This window comes from Maniola hyperantus, chromosome 18, assembly GCF_902806685.2.
Source record: "Maniola hyperantus chromosome 18, iAphHyp1.2, whole genome shotgun sequence".
In the NCBI taxonomy this organism is placed as follows: domain Eukaryota; kingdom Metazoa; phylum Arthropoda; class Insecta; order Lepidoptera; family Nymphalidae; genus Maniola; species Maniola hyperantus.
This window is the reverse complement of record NC_048553.1, coordinates 10043769-10062854: the sequence shown is the minus strand read 5'-3', so window position 1 is coordinate 10062854 and position 19086 is coordinate 10043769. Positions and strand designations below refer to the sequence as shown.

The following is a 19086-nucleotide window of genomic DNA, read 5'->3' as shown; positions in this document are numbered from 1 at the left end:
CCCTTCGTTTTTGCCTTACAGGATTGTTAAGGGTAAAGAAAAAAAAAATTTTTTTTTTTCTTTTTCTCTAGAAAGGGGAAATTGTAACGTGTACCTAGACGGTCTCGTTACACCTTTATTATAATTGTTTTCCTTTTTATTTTGCAATAGAATTTTGACACTGACAGGCATTTGTTTACATCGGTAACATAACCTCTACCCATTATTATCTTCAAGGAGACCATAGATCAGTGTTTTGACAGTTGTTTTTTTTTTAAACGAAATTTATAGTAATTGATGGAAGACATTTGACATGACTAATGACTTGTCACTTTTCTTCCAAAATTCGTACGTGATATTCGGCTCTCTCCGGATTTTTATGAAATATGAGACGTTTTGTGGCGAAATGCCTAGAAAGCAGTAATTTCGGCCTTGAAGGCTTCACCTTAATATGGATATTATGAAATAACAGCGCTAATGCGGTAAGTATCCAAATTGTATAACCTCATTGCGCCATACAATTTTCAACAAGAAAATTATATACTAACTAGAATTTTCTTGTTGCAGCTGTTCCCCTGTGTTCCCCATGTGTTCCCCTGTGTTCCCCATGTGTTCCCCTTGTGTTTCCCTATTTATCGCACTATGAGGTGATTTGCTTCAAAAATATGTGTTTGTGGAACCTGATTAGAACATGGTGTTGAAATGTCCTTTCACACAAATCGGCCTGCATCCGAAGATCTAGTGCGTCGGTTTATAAATCTTAATCAGGGAACTCTTTAAAATATCCTCCGGTGCGTGGCGAACGATATATTTTATTAATTTTAGTACAAATTTTTCATAACCCTAGGTCTAATATTTAATAATGTAAAGGGTACCTATATTTCGTAGAATTAAGATAAGGCAAGGAACGTAGGGACGCTATTCATAGTAATTTATTTTAAATAGAAAATTATATTATAATTCAAAAACTTTTACAATTTTTCATTGTTTTGATCCTCCAACATATTTATCTGACATTTGTCGTCTCGTGAGAGAGTCCACGACGGAGTAGGCCCGAAATCCCTGCCTTGAGATTAAAGGTTCAGGCCTCTGCTCGGCTATCCGTGCGTCGTTCCTCCGGCTGGCTGGCGCCCGAATCTTATCTTATACTGTAGGGGAGGGCCATCCTTCTCCTACCCCTTATTTGCCCGCTGGAAGGAAAAAGGTAAGTATTCTCCACCTTACCTCACCATATAAATAAATTTCTTTATTTTTGTAATTTTTTTTAATTTTTCACCCGCGCATTGGGGGTGAAAAATATTTTTATATGACACAACACATTAGTGATTCATTTTTATATTATAGATGTTATAATAAACAGCAGTCATCTACATACCAGGATCATTATGAGAATGTGGCACAATAAACACTCTAAGTTTGTTCTTGCTGCTCCACTGGTTGTCTTTGTACTCTATGTTCCACCCTTGCTTCCACACCCCACCGTCTATGTCATCAAACATGATTCTGTCATACATTGATAGCATCTGTAAAAGATAGGTGTGCAATAAATAAAGCCTCAATAGCTCAACGGTTAAAGGAGCGGACTGAAATCCGGAACCAAACCAAACCCCAGGCGTTACCCTATTCCTAGCACAAGCTTCACGCTTTATTGGATGTGAAAAGTGTTAGTCTTTAGTTAGATTTTTAAAACCTATACCCACCCGTACGAAGTCGCGGGCATCAGCTAGTTAAGTTAACACAAGAATACATCATATTACCTGCACATCAGTTTTTGACGTCTGCAATATAGGGCAGTAAGACATATCTATCTTCTTATGCATTCTTGGAGGCTCATCTCCGACCACTTTAAAGTCCCTGATTTTCTCTTTGAAGACAGGTTTAGGCCTCTTCAATGGAGGGTGGACCTCTTGCGACTGTTCTACAATCTGATCCATAGACCTTTTGATCTCTTCCACCACAGAATGATGCTGGTTGAGTCCATTCTCTATGTTCCGTAGTTTTGTTTCAAATGATGTCCATTTGTTCTAGAATAAAGTAGTAGATATTTCTGTACTTATTAATGGAGCATATGAAAAGTATATTTAAAAATTTGTGTAAAATACCACAACAAAGTAAAATAAAACAAGAAATAAGTGAGAACTTTTTTAATAATGACCAATTTATCCTAAGAACTTAAATGAAAACCGTTATGTATATTTTCTGAGTTACATAGATATGTGAAAAGTATTGACTTACATCATCAAGTTCAACCATTGCTGGTTTGATGCTGGGTAGTTTGAAGCTGAGATCTGTTACTACATACAATATGAACAAAAACGCTATAATACACGTTGCCCAGAAAAAGGCCGATAATCTTCTCGTCCTCATCCTGTTCCCTGTACCTTAACTTTAAAACATTAATTAATATTCCTAGTTTGCCACATGCTATACAGTAAAACTTAAGGCAGGCATAATGGTTATAACTATTTAATAAAGTACACGTAGCTCACAGGATAATTACAGTAGCAAGTTATAATTTTATCAATTATTATTGTAGTTGATAAGAATTAAGTAAGCACGAATTGATAAAAAGAAAAACATATTTATTTAATTAGCACGGCCACTTCAGTTCTTGTCACTCGGCTTAAATACGCTTAGAATACTGGTCTTATCGATGCAGTAGCAATTACAATTTATACTTTATCGGTTTATTTTTAATTTATATTTACACTACGTTATGCTCCTTTTTGCTTACATTTTATTCTAATGTCAATTTGTCAAATTCGCAAGCAACTCTTCTAACTTGACAGTTGACAGTCCGTAAAATTATTCAGTGCGTAAAATGAATCGTAAAGACATTAATAATTATTTTGAATAAATTTATAATACTAACAAATATCATCTTCAGTTTACCATTTTAATACAAAAACTGCTTTCAAATACTTAATTTCTCCCTGATTATTTAGAGTATTTGGAGTTTAGATAATTTTTACAAAAATAATTTTGCGTGTATCCAAACTTGTGTATTATCGATTTTGAAATTATTTGATAGCAAACGTCAACAACAATTTTAAACGTCAATTTATGTTTGTGTGAAAATGGCGTCAAAGGAATCTCTCGATGTAAGTACGATTTTTATTAGATTTTACTTCTTAATTTATCATTTAGATGGTTTGATGTGATACTTTTTTGTGTGCAGGCTTCAATGTTTTATAAAAGATATAGATTTGGCCGTTACGGATTGCGTAAATAACGAAAGACCACGCCCTTGCTAACGCAAAACAAAATATTCAATTTAGGCGGCTTTTCTCGATATTTTGAATTAAAGTACTGCTGATAATGTTCTTGTTAAAACAAAGTTATGTTTATGACTACTTTATGCAACGATTTAACTTGAATTCGGAGTTTACTGTAGGACAAAAATTTGATTTATAAACTACTGCCTAACTATTCTAACTAAGCAGACTAGGTTATTGATTTCTTTCATTTGCCAATTTCTATTCAGAAAGTTAAGTTATAACTGTTATAAATCAAAAGTATAAGACTCGACCTTCAGTACTTATCGATTTTTTGCTACTTACTTTTCATTTTCACTTTTACTGATACATTTTAACCTTTTTCTATATAAAATACCTATGGTCACAAAATCACATTTCACTAATTAGATAATATGATTCTATGATTATCATAACTCTTCAGTGAACTGTTAAAAGATAAGCTAGATTAGTGATTTACTTGAACTTGAAGTGAACATCTTTATAATGCGTATAGTGTTATGTACTTTGGCTTAATTATTACACTTTGTTATTTATTAGAACTGGGGAGGAACTCATGGTTGTCATTTAGTAGAGTAATATTTGCTGCAATCAGGCGGATAGACAACTACTAGATTTTATTCAAACAAGTAACACCAACTTAGGTCATTATGTAATGAACTAATGAAACAACCCTGCCTGGCTCAAGAGTCAAGTGTTACAATAATCGGTACCTTTATTATAAATGTGAAAGTGTGTTTGTTTGTTGGTTTGTTGGTTTATTGGTTTGTCTTTCAATCACGTTGCAATGGTGCAACAGATTGAGGTGATTTTTTTGCATGGGTATAGATAAAAGACCTGGAGAGTGACATAGGCTACTCTTTACCCGGAAAATCAAAGAGTTCCTATGGGATTTTTAAAAACCTAATTCCACGCAGACGAAGTCGCGGGCATCAGCTAGTTATAATATAAAAACATGATATAAGTTATTTTATGGAAGCTGTGATAGCCTTCTAGTTGTTAGGGCGTCCGCCTCCTAATCGAAGGTTGAGGGTTCGGTCCCAGGCACACCTGTAACTTTTCGGAGCTATGTGTGTTTTAAGTAATAAAAATATCACTTGCTATAACAGTGAAAGAAAACATCTTGAGGAAACTTGCATGCTTGAGAGTTCTTTATAATCTTCTCAAAGGTGTGTGAAGTTTTTTCAGACAAGTAATAAATAAGCACTTTTTTTTAAATGACTTTCAAAAAGGATTCTTTTAACAGTTTTTTCAGTCTACAAAGTCTTTGTATATTCCTCTTTGCTAAGGATTGTGACAAATTCCATTTATCACAAATAAATAATAATGGTAAACAGATAGCGATTTTCTTGGGATGGTAATTTAGTGGGTTCCGATATCCAATACACTGAAATAGTTTTTTCCAAATGAATAGTTGATCTATTAATGTATTTAAATTTGCCATTAACTTCAAATTCAATGGTCCAAATGTATTGATAAATATTTGACCAAATTTTTATGTGTGACGTATTTAAGTCATCATCATCATCATCGTCAACCGATAGACTTCCACTACTGGACATAGGTCACTTGTGGGGACTTCCACACGTCACGGTCTTGTGCCGCCTATATCCAGCGGTTCACTGCGGCTCGTTTGAAGTCGTCTGTCCTCCTAATTGCGCTTTCCGTTGTGAAGTTACCATTCTAGCACCTTGGGACCCAACGTCTTATCGGTTTTCGAACTATGTGTCCTGCACATTGCTGTTGCAGCTTCTTTGAAATTAATTATTTTGTCCAAATAGACCAATAACTTCAAATATTGGTTCCAATGTCCTAATGAATATTTGACCAAGTCGGCAAAACGCGTATGCAGCCTTGCGCGGTGTTTACCGCGGTTCGATACCGGCCACTACGCCAATTGAGCGCATCCGCATTTGTGCCAGAGGACACAAGCACGCTCCAAGACGCGCTCATCTTTGCCCAAGGTTAACTCGCCGCATTGATATACTAAAGCCTAGACATACGTGAGTCCAGCGAGAGCTGACGAAAGGATTCGGCGTTGTAGCTGAATATCTAGTATCCAACGAAAGTTGTTCAGCTATAGTCGGATATACATAACTCGCGATGGATACGCACGGCAGTACGTGCGCGTATGCGTGTAAAGGACTGAGTTTGATGTGGGCTCTTGGTGCGTTTGGAACCATAGTAGCTTTTTATGCTTAGATTTTTATGTAATTAATTATCACCATTACATCATTGTCTTAGAAATTCAACAATTGACAATCAAAAAGTGTACAATGGTACCAACTTTAAATGAATGATTTGACTTTGACTTCGTGTAAAGCTTTATGATAGGTACTTGAAAGATTACAACAGCGCGGCTCAATTCTCCAACTAGCAGTTTGCAAATTGGATACCTTCATACCTTACTTAGATAAAGTAGGTAGGTAGGTCACTTTTGTGAAAAGATACTTAGTCACATACAGAATTACAGTTTCTTTCATTATATGTAACTTGCAGGAATCGCGAGACATATTGCCGTCAGACGATTCATTTGTTATGAACGCCAGCTCTAAACTGCTCAAATTCTGCAAACACGGTTCCCCAGTGACGTATACTCCGCGCTCCCCTGTTCTCGAGTCAAAACCGACACCGCTCTGAACTATTCGAACATATTTCTAATTTTTTGTGAGTATACTTTTAGGATTTGGTATCCACAGGGATTAGCCTCGAGCGCTGTAGGTTATAATCATAGTGTACTGTAAATTGGCACATATTTCCAAGGAACTTTGTGTCATCGTCATCATTATCAAACGATAGACATCCACAGCTGGACATAAGCACATAAGTCTCTTGTAGGGCTTTCCACATGCCACGGTCTTGCGCTGCATGAATCCAGGGACTCCCTGCGATTCGTTTGATGTCGTCTGTCCATCTAGTAGTGACTGGTGCGTCTTCCAACGCTGCGCTGTCCAGTGCCATTCTAGCACCTTGGAACCCAACGTCTATCGGTTTTTCGATCTGTGCTCTGCCCATTGCATAATTGTATGGTGGTGCCTATTGAAAGCACCTGCCATTAAAAGTAATAAGCACAGTCTGGCTTGGTTTTGACATTTTATTTATTACTCTTACTTACTAAGTTTAATTTTATGATTTGCCTGTATTATAAAAAAATATCTAGTCACACTCAATAATCTCAACTGTTAACTATATTTGTACGCCGCCATGGCCAATGTGCTGGACTGTTTCTTAGATTTAACATCTTATGTACCACATTATGCAAATAAAGAATTATTCTATTCTAAAAAAAAATTCAAGCTAGATGGGAAGAAGTTTTTTTTAAATTTATAGACTACCGCTTGGCTGCAATTAGACATGGTGGCAAGTGATGATGCAGCCTAAGACAGAGCGCGCTTGCCTAGAAGATGCCTATTCACTCTTGACTTGATGGTACCTACCCATATTAAAATTGGAGGGGAAAACTGATGCTGGAAGATCGTTCCATATCCTAGCGGTTCGAATTAGAAATCAGCAATCAGTTTTTCAGGAACTCTGTATCTTTGGTATTTTATGTCATTGCTGCACCGGTGGCGTGTAGGAAAAATACCTACACGCGCGAGTAGGTTGTGTTTTATTGCGGACATCTATCATAATAATATAATATATCCTCACCTCAGTGTTCTATGTTTCCTGTCCTTTCTTATACCTATGTTGCACTTGCCGTAGAACATTTCGCTTTTTGCCAGACATATTCGTAGATATATATTATACTAGATGATGCCCGCAACTTCATAGACGTGGATTTATGTTTTTTTTTTAATCTCATGGGTAGGTTGATATCCCGAGTTTTACAAGAGATGCAAGATAAATTTGTACCAAATAGATGGTACATGGAACTTAGCCTACGTGAAATTCTATTTTTATAAATCCCGTGGGAATTTTTTAGTATAATAACAATAATAATAAATAAAAAAAAATAGTTTAATATCATTATTTTATTAGTTTAGTTATTGATTTAACTGTGAAGGAAAACATCGTGAGGGCACAGACCTTTAATAAAGGTCTGTGCGTGAGGGAACCTGCATGCTTGAGAGTTCTTCGTAATGTTCTCAAAGGGTCAAGTCTGCCAATCCGCACTGGGCCAGCATGGCGGACTTTAGCCTAAACCGTTCTCATTCTGAGAGAAGACCCGTGCTCAATAGTGAGTCGGCAATGGGTTGACCTTGATGATGTTTACTCCATTACTATGTGAATAATAATTTATATTCATTACAAACCCCATAAAGAATTGCCACAGAGCGCATAGCTACCGACCATTACCGACACGTGAATAGACCGACCTTATAACCCATCCCATGATAATCATTGTGTGATTCACTTCACACATCGCAGGATGAATGGGACCAACTTGAATAACTTAGCCGGTCTCGTTTTTGCTCACATTGGCGTTCGCGCTATTCAAAAGATTCTCATTTAGTTATACTGCGTCCGTATAAAATGTACGAGCAAAAGGCAAATTTTAATATGTGCAGTATGCCACAAGTTCCTCGTTGTATAAGTAACTAGCATATTCATTTTTAACCGACTTCAAAAAAAGGAGGAGGTTCTCAATTCATCGGAATTTTTTTTTTTTTTTTTTTTTTTTTTTTTTTTTTTTTTTTTATGTATGTATGTTCCCCGATTACTCGAAAACGCCTGGACCGATTTTGAAAATTCTTTTTTTGTTTGAAAGGGTATACTTCCAAATTGGTCCCATTTCAATTTGGTGAAGATCTGATGAACATCTTCGAAGATAGATACTGGAACTCCTCAACGGATAAGAGTAAATTGCTCGCGATCAGTGTAATAGCTTAGTAAACAGTAGATTTTTAACCAGTCAGCATAATTCCATGGGGCCACTAAAAATTGTGAAATAAAATTTTTTTACAAAAAAAATAAAAACCGACTTCGTTACACAAACACTAAAAATTGAAAAATAATTTAATTTATTACCGATTATATTATGTATACAAGAGTTAATATAGTTCCATAATAATATTTTTTGGGGTCGGTGCCAATGAGGTGCCATTGTGGAGTCCCATAAAAATATGAAGTCTAGACGATTCGCGCAGCTAAAGCTAATAATTGGCACCGGCACCAAAAAGTATTATTATGGAACTATATTAACTCTTGTATACATAATATAATCGGTAATAAATTAAATTATTTTTCAATTTTTAGTGTTTGTGTAACGAAGTCGGTTTTTATTTTTTTTGTAAAATTTTTTTTATTGTTTTAACTAGATGCAGCTATCTGAACTCTTAGTAAGTACTTAAACATCATGAGTATGCACCACTCAAAAGATGATTAACCTTAAACAACTTTCCTAGGACAAAAGAGAAATCCAAAAAACCTAAGTTCGAATATGCCAAAGTTTATCCTAGAGTTATACCTAGTCAAAAGCCAAAATACCGCCACCATACCGTTAGGCTGCCGAGAGCCCTTAGTCAAAGATCAAACCATCAATTTTTCGGTAGCGAAGCGACTTGTCAAGCTCAGCCTTTGGTAGCCTAGCCTACTGAGAAGTCATGACTGAAACTCAATTTTATTTAAATCGGCTTTAGCCAGAAGACGACGTTTCTTATGATACAGATGTCGGCGTTTTCTTCGCTCGCCACTCCTTACGATTCACTCGGCTGCTGCTGCTTTGACCTCATTTGCGAACTGCCTGATGCCTGAAAATTGTCTGAGCAAACTTGTGGTGATGTTTCGACTTATTGCTACAACACTTGGACACCCTTTCTTGATAGGCACAATTAGCCCACAAATGCATACGCTTCTTTGTCAGCCCTTAATTTTTGTCCACCGTTGATTATACTAGGCTTCTTGATGTACACATACACCACTCCTTACGGTGTTGTGCTAGTCTTACCCAGGTCTGCCCCACGATTTTATAAGGATGTCGTCGGTCCTGCGCAGCGGCATATTTGTCTTCCACATATTTCTTCCCAATACGTAGTCTCCGTTCAAATGGTTAAGGAACAGTAGGTTAATCGGTTCTGTGGCCCTATAGACATGCTCTGCCCTGCCACTTCGACCCGGACACTTTACACAATGTCAGTTAGTCCCATTCTCATCTCTCTAGCGATAGATAGTCTTACATAGTTGCTTGTAATCGTCTGACGGATCGTCTAGCAAGGACCTCAGCCACTGACGCAAGTGGCCACGCTTCCCGTAGGATGTCGGGAATGAGAGCGTGTCCTTATAAGCCGCCGTGGGTAGCCGCTGCCGAGTGAATCCGGCCGGCTATGCCGTGTCTAATGGTCAAATTTAATAGGCAATCGCTGATATACTAAACTTGAGATATGTTCTGTCTTCTATGGACATTGTCTTGAGTTTGTCCGTCCTCTTCGTCCTAGAATTTTCCCAATTTTGAACTAGGTTCTGTTTGTTATTCTGAACTGATATTACGTATGGTTATGAGTTGTAGTCCACAAAATTGGGCGCTGTAATTTTTCCTGAAAAAACCAATGGGCCGATTTTGTACGGTTACACAGGCAGGTATCAGAGCATGTTCTTAAACCTTAGATATGTATGTTGGTCATGGGGCGTTGCAGTTCTTTGTAAGTTAAAAAAAATTAGTCTTGGTCTCTTTATAACTTACCAGACAATCGAGACAAGAGACATTTCTAGATAATTCCTTAACAACATGAAACTCAGTCCTTAACAACAGTAATTTATTTGGCACGGTACCTCCAGTGTAGTAACTACAACGTATTACAAACGTGCAGTAGGTAATGAGGATATTATTCAGCCAGGCCGCAATGCACTCCGCTGGTACCAAGGTTTAATGAAGATTTACTTACAAGCTTACAAGTTTCATGTAACATAGTTACGTAACATACATCAGTCTATGCCTTTATTTTGTTATCTAGCAGAACATAGCAATTAGCAACTGCATAAAAAAGTATACTTACTTACCATTTCTCTACAGATATTTTGCACCAGTGCTTTTTGCAATGCGATGCCTGAACGAACGGGGGTTGGGGGGGGGGGGGACGCCCCGCACAACCGTACGCAGGGCCGTTTTTAACCTATTGGAGGCCCTGGGCACATTAGAATAACGGGGCCCCTATGATCTTGACAGAGTAGGTACTATTTTCTTGGAATAGGCAAAGAAAGCAGATAAGTCACGTTCTAGACGTATTATAAATGCGAATGTTTCTATCTATCTGTTATCTTTTCAAAGTCCATATTCTGAATCAAAATTTGGTACTATTCAGAGATAGTTTACACTCAAAAACGGCTTTTTATCCCGGAAAATTAAAGGGTTCTCACGGAAAATTTTAAAAAACTAAATCTATGTGGTCGAAGTTGCGGGCATCAACCAATATAAAGTAAAAGCGCGAGCGAAGCGAGTGCGAAATTTTTCATATATTTACGAAAAAATCATAAGGTAGCTACTAATATTCAAAATGCGAAAGCGTGTCTATCTACTTATCTGTTACCATTTGACGGTCTATCTTTTTGACCAGGTACTACACAGAGAAAGCTTTCATCCCGGAAACCTGCATACACTTTTTATGCGGAAAATCAAAGAGTTCCTACGGTTTTTTGAAAACCTAAATCAATGCGGACAAGGTTGCGGGCGGGCAACAACTAATAGAGAACAAAAGCGCGAGCGAAGCGAGCGCGAAATTTTGTCTGTCTATCATCTGGTTAGGTACTTTTTCACGGCCAAATGTAAGTAGGTAGGTACTACTCAGTGATACCTTGCATCTCGGAAGGGATTTTTAATTGTAGTGAACAGAACGCGCGAGCGAAGCGAGCGCAAAATTTATGACATTATTTACAAAAAAAGAAAAGATAAATGTCAGAAATATTGTATTACGATATAGATAAATGCCAGAAATTTAGTACTAAAAACTATAAAGTCATCTGTTGTATAAAGAATAGTTCTATTATCTTTAGGGGTCCCCAGATGCAACGAGCGCTTGGATAATAAAAACTTTACTATAAATAATAAACGTAAAGGACCAATCCGACCAATACATTATAGGTATATAATACATATTATTTTTTAACTTTTAGAGGTTTTTACTGACGGGAATTTTTTAAAAAGTGTGAAACAGAATGAAATATTCTATCATTTGCGTTATCAGTAAAGACAATAAAGATCGGATATAAATCAGTCTTGACTATTGAACAATCTCTACGGTCCTTTGTTTGAGATGGCTTTTTGACCGTTGATTTTATCGAAATAAATATGTTTTTGGGTATTAAAATATCGGTTGGTCTGTTATAGTTTGGTGATCTGGCAGGGACTACTGGGCCCCAATCGATCGTGGGCCCTGGGCAAGTGCCGTGTGACGTTCTTCAATCATTGAAGAACGTCACACGAAATGTTACATCTCGATAAAAGGTAGCGGTGGCGCGGTAAAATTCAAATTTTGGATGCGTTTGTTCGCAAGACCATAATGTTTTAGCCATCATACAAAATATTATATTAAATTGATTAAGTATTGAAGGAACTTACATAAAATCTAGGTATATAAAAATATAAAAAACATTGTTTAACAATTTTAATTAGTGGTCCACTTAGGTCCTGGACGCAGCCCAGGGGGGGTCATCACCCCTGTGACCCCCCCCCCCCCCCTGGATCCGCCCTTAAACGAACTACGAATACAGGTTTAATCGAATTATATCAAGATCCTGTGAAGAGCCGTATACACATTGATTCAATGCACTCAGCGAACGTGTATTTACACTGTACGGGGCCACTTATTTTTTTACGGTCAACGCTGGCTTTTATAGGTTTCCATATATATTTTGGCGCTTTACTTCAGTTTTACACAATGCCTGGTAGGTACTTACCGATGGCTGTTACTTACTGGTAGCACTGGGTCATTGTGTAACTGGAGCCTTTAAGAAGAAGATAAGAAAAATAACTTTTTTATTACGTAACAAATAAAAGGTTTTCATGTGACGTAAAATGTTTAACGTAAATCGAATAAAAACGCGGCAGCTGATGAGAAAATCGATTACGTCTCTAACGGCCCTAATTTCGTTTAATATCGGAGTGGAAGCAGACTGCCGATGGGCCCAAGGTCGATAGCGATAGATAAGGTTTATGCTTGCCAGACGCAGGCTTGTTCGTTTATTACATAATTCTATACTATTCGGGTATTATAGGAAGCTTAGAATTGCGCGGTTACATCGCAAAGCAAACCAGACACCACCCTCCAAGTGCGGGGTGTTTTAATTGCACAAAGTCCCCTCTGCCACCGACTCTATTTTTTTATTTTATTTATTTACACTTTATTGCACACAACACAAAGTAAACATTGAAAAACACAATACAGGATCTTAATCTAATAGCTGTAGCATGCAAAGGCGGCCTTATCGCTAAAGCGATCTCTTCCAGTCAACCTTTGACGAAAGGAATCACGAAAGCACGGGTTGGTGCGGCAGCCGAAAATGGTCCTAGGTATATTATATTATTATAAATTAGACTACATACACAGTACATTCTAATAATACACAAATATATAAAAATATATATACCTATATACATATCTCTAAAATATACTACATAATTCTGTTTATATAGATAAATAATAGTTCTTCAAACGATTTTTGAAGGTGTTTAAGGATTTCGCCCGACGTATTTCAGCTGGGAGGGAATTCCAGAGTTTGACACTGTTAATGGTGAAAGAGTTACCATTGTATACCGTGCAGCTGTGTGGAGTCATAAGCTTATATAACCACTTGGTCAGAACGTTTATTAAGTACCTACCTAATACGATTCGGGCACTTTTTAAATAGGAGGCTTCGAATCGCGAAACACATCGAAAAGCTACGCGGAGCCATTCCTTCAACTGAGGGGCGGTATAACGCAATCTCTCCTCTGTCACGATATTTGACCACTTGGTCCAAAAACTAAGTTTATGTAGTACGTAATGCGATTCGAGTAAGTATCTACTATAGGAGGCTTCGAACTGCGCGGTTACATCAAAAAGCTACGTGGCGCCACCTCTCCGTCTGGAGGGTGGTATAACTGCACACCATCTCCTCTGTCACGATATTTGACCACTTGGTCCAAAAACCAAGTTTAAGTATTACGTAATGCGATTCGAGTATCTACTATAGGAGGCTTCGAACTGCGCGTTTACATCAAAAAGCTACGCGGCGTCATTTCCTCTGACATGGTATTTGACCACTCGGTCGAAAAACTACATTTATTACGTAAAAAATACTTTTTATCCTGGAAAATAGAAATGTTCTCACAGGATTTTTACAAACCTAAATCTTTTCAAACTGATTTCAGTTTCAGATCAAATCTCTATCAGACATTTCTTTCTGTCTCCTCCTGGGCGTGTTGCTTGTTGGGCTATATAATATTGCGTGCGCTAGTCTTGCCGAGATAAGCTCTCAGAGGCCAAGGGACGTATTTCGGCAATAAAGCTCGCTGACTTCGAGATATCTCGAATTCCATACATAAGACTAGGTACGGTTCAATTCAATCCCTGACACGTGCCGTGGCTTCTTATTTAACGAAGTTATGCCCTTATCGAATTTTATCTACGTTCTGGTATTGATCTTTCGTCATTTCAATAAACTAGCTGATTCGTCCCTGCTTCGCCCGCGTTAATTTATGTTTTTATAAATCCCGTGGGAACTTTTTGATATTTCGAGATAGCCTACGGCCTTCCCCGGTATGCAAGCTATATTTGTACCATGGCTGTGCTAACAGACAGACAGATAAACTTTTGCATTTATAATATTACTAGCTGATGCCCGCGACTTAGTCCGCGTGGATTTAGGTTTTAAAAATCCTGTGGGAACTTTGATTTTCCGGGATGAAAAGTAGCCTATGATATTCAGGTTTTTAACTATACCCATGCAAAAATCACGTCAATCCGTTGCTCCGTTACGACGTGATTGAAGTAAAAACCAGTAAACCAACTAACAAACACTTTACAGATTAGATGACATATAATACGCGACGCCATCTCAACTTGTCGCGTACTATGTTTCTTTTTAGCTCAAAATAAGTTGAATAACCGTGTAGCGATACAAACACTAGGAACTTATAAGGATGGAGAATGTAGGACAAATGTGAAATATGAGAGGGTAGTTGTAACGGAATGTAGATTAAGTAGTGTTGACCTGTAGCTTAAGTATAGATGAGTAGGCAATACCAATGCTGACATTAATTAAGGGGATTTTCTTAATGAAGAGACAGCTGGGCTATGTTCATATCATCATCATGATCAGCCCTTCGCCGGCTCACTACAGAGCACGGGTCTCCTCTCAGAGTGAGAAGGGTTTTGGCCCACTCTACCACGCTAGCCAAGTGCGGATTGGCAGACCTCACACGCCTTTGAGAACATTATTTTCATATGTAAGGCATCAACTAGTGATTTTATAATGATTCTATGCTTATGCCCGCTACTTCATCCGCGTGGACTACACAAATTTCAAACCCCTGTTTTACCCCTTTAGGGATCGAATTTTTAAAAATCCTTTCTTAGCGGATGTCTTCGTCATATTAATAGCTATCTGCATGCCAAATTTCAACCCGATCCGTCCAGTAGTTTGAGCTGTGCGTTGATAGATCAGTCAGTCAGTCAGTCATTTTCATTTTATATTCATAGAAGATTCTACAATAGTTTGGCAGGCACATAAATTACCTCTTATACGTTACATAAATTTGATACGATCATTGATCACAATGATTGCATTGCAATAATTCTTATTGGGTGACATTATCACGCTATTATGCCTGCACTGTTACCAACATTATCTGAAATTCAGCCAAAAAGACTCATTTGCTGCAGTGGAGAACATCGGTGTACTAAAACTTAAAATGTTAGGTTAAGTTATGCCTCTTCATCATCATCATCGTCGTCGACCGATAGACATCTCTTGTAGGGATTTCCACACGTCACGGTCTTGCGCCGCCTGAATCCAGCGGCTCCCGACTGCGACTGCGACTCGTTTGATGTCGTCTATCCACCTAGTGGGGGGTCTTCTTCACCCTGAGCACTCAGCACCCACGCAGCCTCTACTCCGAATATGTCGAAGAAGCCTCCATGCGGGGTTTGTTAACGGGTATCCGTCTCCGGCCTTGTGGTCCGCGGGAGGCATTTTATTTCCCTCCTACCCTATGGAGGTTGTCCTCCATCGAGCACCCCCCTATCCGTCACCTGGGGATGCATCCTCTAGGGAATCAGGCTACACCTAGGTATTTTCCGAAGTGCATAACTAAATTACTCGTAAAACATAATAACACTGAGATAAAGGAATGTACGCGTACAGGGTGTGGTAAATTAGACCTACCAATGAAATAGCCACAAAATTTTAATTTTACTCCTTTTACTTAACTGTCTAGTTGCCCCCAGACCACCGGGTTGCGGTCAGTAAATTCCATTCCCCAAAGCTATGTTCTTCAAAGATAGAACAATGAATGAATTATAGTTGCTAACCTTTTCTAGGGTTCCGTACCTCGAAAGGAAAAACGGAACCCTTATAGGAACACTTTGTTGTCTGTCTGTCTGTCAGTCTGAATCATGAAATTTGCCAGGTAGGTACATCTTATAGCTGACATTTGGGGAAAAATCTGAAAACCGTGAATTTAGGGTTAGATCACACAAAAAAAAATTAAATTGTGGTCATGAACTAATAATTAGTATTTTCAACTTTCGAAGTGAGATAACTATATCAAGTGGAGTATCATATGAAAGGGCTTCACCTGTGCATTCTAAAACAGATTTTTATTTATTTTTATGCATCATAGTTTTTGAATTATCCTGCAAAATGTCGAAAAAATACGAGTGTAGTACGGAACCCTCATTGCGCGAGCCTGACTCGCACTTTTTTTAGTTTACCTTTCCGTCTTTTTCACACTTCCCTAGTGGATATTAATTTTTACTCTATTCTCGTCCTTTAAAAAAATTGTAGTACTTTTTTTGCAGTCTTTTTTCATAAGTGCTGTCCTGTAAAGCACAACCATACTGCCAGTGAATTTGTATATTTTATAGCCACAATTGTATGGAAGTTGTTGGTGTAAATTAAAAAAAACTTGCAAACAAATCTCTAAAAAGATATTCATAACAAAACAGGGTCAAACATTGCTCAGTACTCATCCATCAAAGTATTTCCTACTAAAAATAAATAACCAGCTCTACAATAGATCGGGTCTCGTTCGTATAAAATTTCGCTGTCTGCTAAAAAAGGTATCGTTTAAGCACAAAACTGTAGTACAAAATGCTTATGTAATACGATTTTATTATTTTAGCTAAATGGCACCGATTCCCTTGTCTTTCTCTAAACTAAATTTAGAGTATCTGCATCCTTTTCTTTTTACTAATGCCTAAAAAAGGAACGGAACATGCCTTTCACATTTAAAGACTCTAAATTTTAGTGTACAATACAAATTTAAACAGTAGGTTCGCGACTGCGCGCTAAAATTACGGGTTTTACCATCTAAAAATTAAATTTAGAACTGTCAAACTGTCTGTCATTTTCATATTACATTAGTAAGAAGAGCATGCGAATACTCTAAAATGAGGTTGTGCTCAGAATTGGGGCCACTGTTTTACCGACAAAAAGAATCACGAAACACAATCGACTCTACTATTCTATATATACATACATATCCACTAACAAAAATACTCAGTCAACCAGACAGGGCTGAGTGCTCATCCATCAAACAACTTCCTACAAAAAATAAATAAACCCGCGCGTATAAAAATTGACTGTGTTCTTAAAAAAGTATTGTACAAGCACAAAACTAAAGCTAATACAAAACGCTTGTGTAATATTGAATTTTTCCAGTATGGTTTTCCTGGGCCAGCTAGGTAAACTAGTCGCAATCGACTCTTTCTTAAACTAAAAAAATTATGAGCAACTTATGTATGTCTACAAGGTGTTCTAGGTATTCATACTAACAAAACATTCAGTCAAAGTCTGGCAATGATTGAGCACATGAGTAAATAGATATACCTACTTGAGTGCTCATCTGTCAAATAAATTTTCAAGTAAAAAACCGGCCAAGTGCGAGTCAGGCTCACGCAATGAGGGTTCCGTACTACAGTCGTATTTTTTCGACATTTTGCACGATAATTTAAAAACTATAATGCATAAAAATAAATAAAAACTTTTTTAGAATGTACAGATGAAGACCTTTCATATGATACCCCACTTGATATAGTCACTCACTTCGAAAGTTGAAAATACTAATTATTAGTTCATGACCACAATTTAATTATTTCTGTGTGATCTAACCCTAAATTCACGGTTTTCAGATTTTCCCCAAATGTCAGCTATAAGATCTACCTACCTGCCAAATTTCATGATTCTAGGTCAACGGGAAGTACCCTGTAGGTTTCTTGATAGACAGACAGACAGACAGACAACAAAGTGAACCTATAAGGGTTCCGTTTTTCCTTTTGAGGTACGGAACCCACAAAAATTAATAAGCTCGCTAACGTATAAAAATTTACTGTCTGTAAAAATATTGTGTATGCATAAAACTGTAACAAAATGCTTACGTATTTATACACACACAATTTAGTCGTTACGGTTTTTCCGCGCTAGCTAGGTACATTGGTCGATAAAAGGGGCTTAATCGACACTACTAAAAACTCTAACAGTATACGTACAGATACCTACTCGTACTTATTAGCTGTATTCATACTAACAAAAACACTGTCAAACAAACAGGACATATAGTGCTCATCCATCAAATAATTTAAATATATAAAACGAAACAAAAAAAAAGAAACCGGCCGAATTAAGAACCACCTCCTTTTTGGAAGTCGGTTAAAAAGGTGACTGACTGACTGACGGACTGATCTATCAACGTACAGCTCAAACTTCTGGACGGATCGGGCTGAAATTTGGCATGCAAATAGTTATTATGACGTAGACAAAGTCTAATATAAAATGCTTCTGTAATACACAATTTAGTCAGTATGGTTTTCCCGGGCCAGCTAGGTGCTTTGGTCGGTAAAGGGGGCGCAACCGACTCTTTCTGAAAACTGTACTAAAACATCCACCCGTAGCATATAGTAGGTAACTAGATTATTAGATATGCATACAAACAAAAAAACGCAGAGTTTGTACTACTGAGTGCTCAACCGTCACTTTTTATTTTATTCTATAGACTAGCGCAATCAGTTTTGGTGGTAAGTGATGATGCAGCCTAAGATGGAGCACGCTTGCCAAGAAGATATAAATAATACATATATAAATAACATATTTTTTAATAAAAAACTGTAAGCACAAAACTGTAATAAAATGCATACGTATTACACACAATTTCGTCGGTATGACTTTCCCGGGCGAGCTAGGTAACGTGCATTGATCGGTTAAAAATGTAACAATAGATTTCAAATATTAGCTATAGGTCTTTATACTAACAAAAATACTCAGTCAGTTAGGCCTGAGTGCTCATCCATCAAACAATATTCTAATAAAAATAAATAAACCCACCAGCGTATAAAAATTCACTGTTTGGCAAAAAAGTATTCTACAAGCACAAAACAGTAATACAAAATGGTTATGTAATACGCAATTCAGTCAGTACGGTTTTCCCAGGCCAGCTAGGTGCATTGGTCGGTAAAGGGGTCGCCATCGATCGGGCCAGTCGCATGTTCACCATTTAGATGCACTGGCGCCAGCTCCAAGACAGTTATATTTTATGATGTCGTGCACCCCTACTATTGGAAAACTTTTTTTTTTTGTAATACGGTTTGCTCCTTGACGTTTATCAAGACTGATGTGCTGGTCTAGTCCTTTGTAGTACTTAGGTGAAATTGAATAGCCGTTTACTCTGTGAACGTTTAGCTAACTTGGATTGTTTGCAAAAACCCGGGTCGAATTACTGAGT

The 19086-nt window shown here is 37.5% G+C and overlaps 2 protein-coding genes across 6 annotated transcripts in view; one reads left to right on the top strand and one right to left on the bottom strand.

The window, feature by feature from the left end:
* The window catches only part of alpha-Man-IIa (alpha-mannosidase 2), a 30832-nt gene extending 28123 nt beyond the window's left edge, over window positions 1-2709 (bottom strand). Inside the window, exons 1-3 of the mRNA XM_034978004.2 lie at window positions 2215-2709; window positions 1737-2003; window positions 1355-1502 (exon numbers count right to left, since the gene is read on the bottom strand). Coding sequence (XP_034833895.1) covers window positions 1355-1502; window positions 1737-2003; window positions 2215-2346 — 547 coding nt within the window. The 5' untranslated portion in view covers window positions 2347-2709. The remainder of the gene's footprint in view (window positions 1-1354; window positions 1503-1736; window positions 2004-2214) is intronic.
* Window positions 2710-2970: 261 nt separating this feature from the next.
* Atpalpha (sodium/potassium-transporting ATPase subunit alpha) overlaps window positions 2971-19086 on the top strand; it is a 94678-nt gene continuing 78562 nt past the window's right edge. For 3 of the 5 annotated variants that reach the window (XM_034978008.2, XM_034978005.2, XM_034978006.2), the window contains exon 1: window positions 2999-3080. In XM_034978008.2, the coding sequence (XP_034833899.1) occupies window positions 3057-3080 (24 nt within the window). In that variant the 5' untranslated portion in view covers window positions 2999-3056. Of the gene's footprint in view, window positions 3081-19086 lie in introns of all 5 variants that reach the window. The other 2 variants (XM_069504517.1, XM_034978010.2) reach the window with 1 other exon arrangement.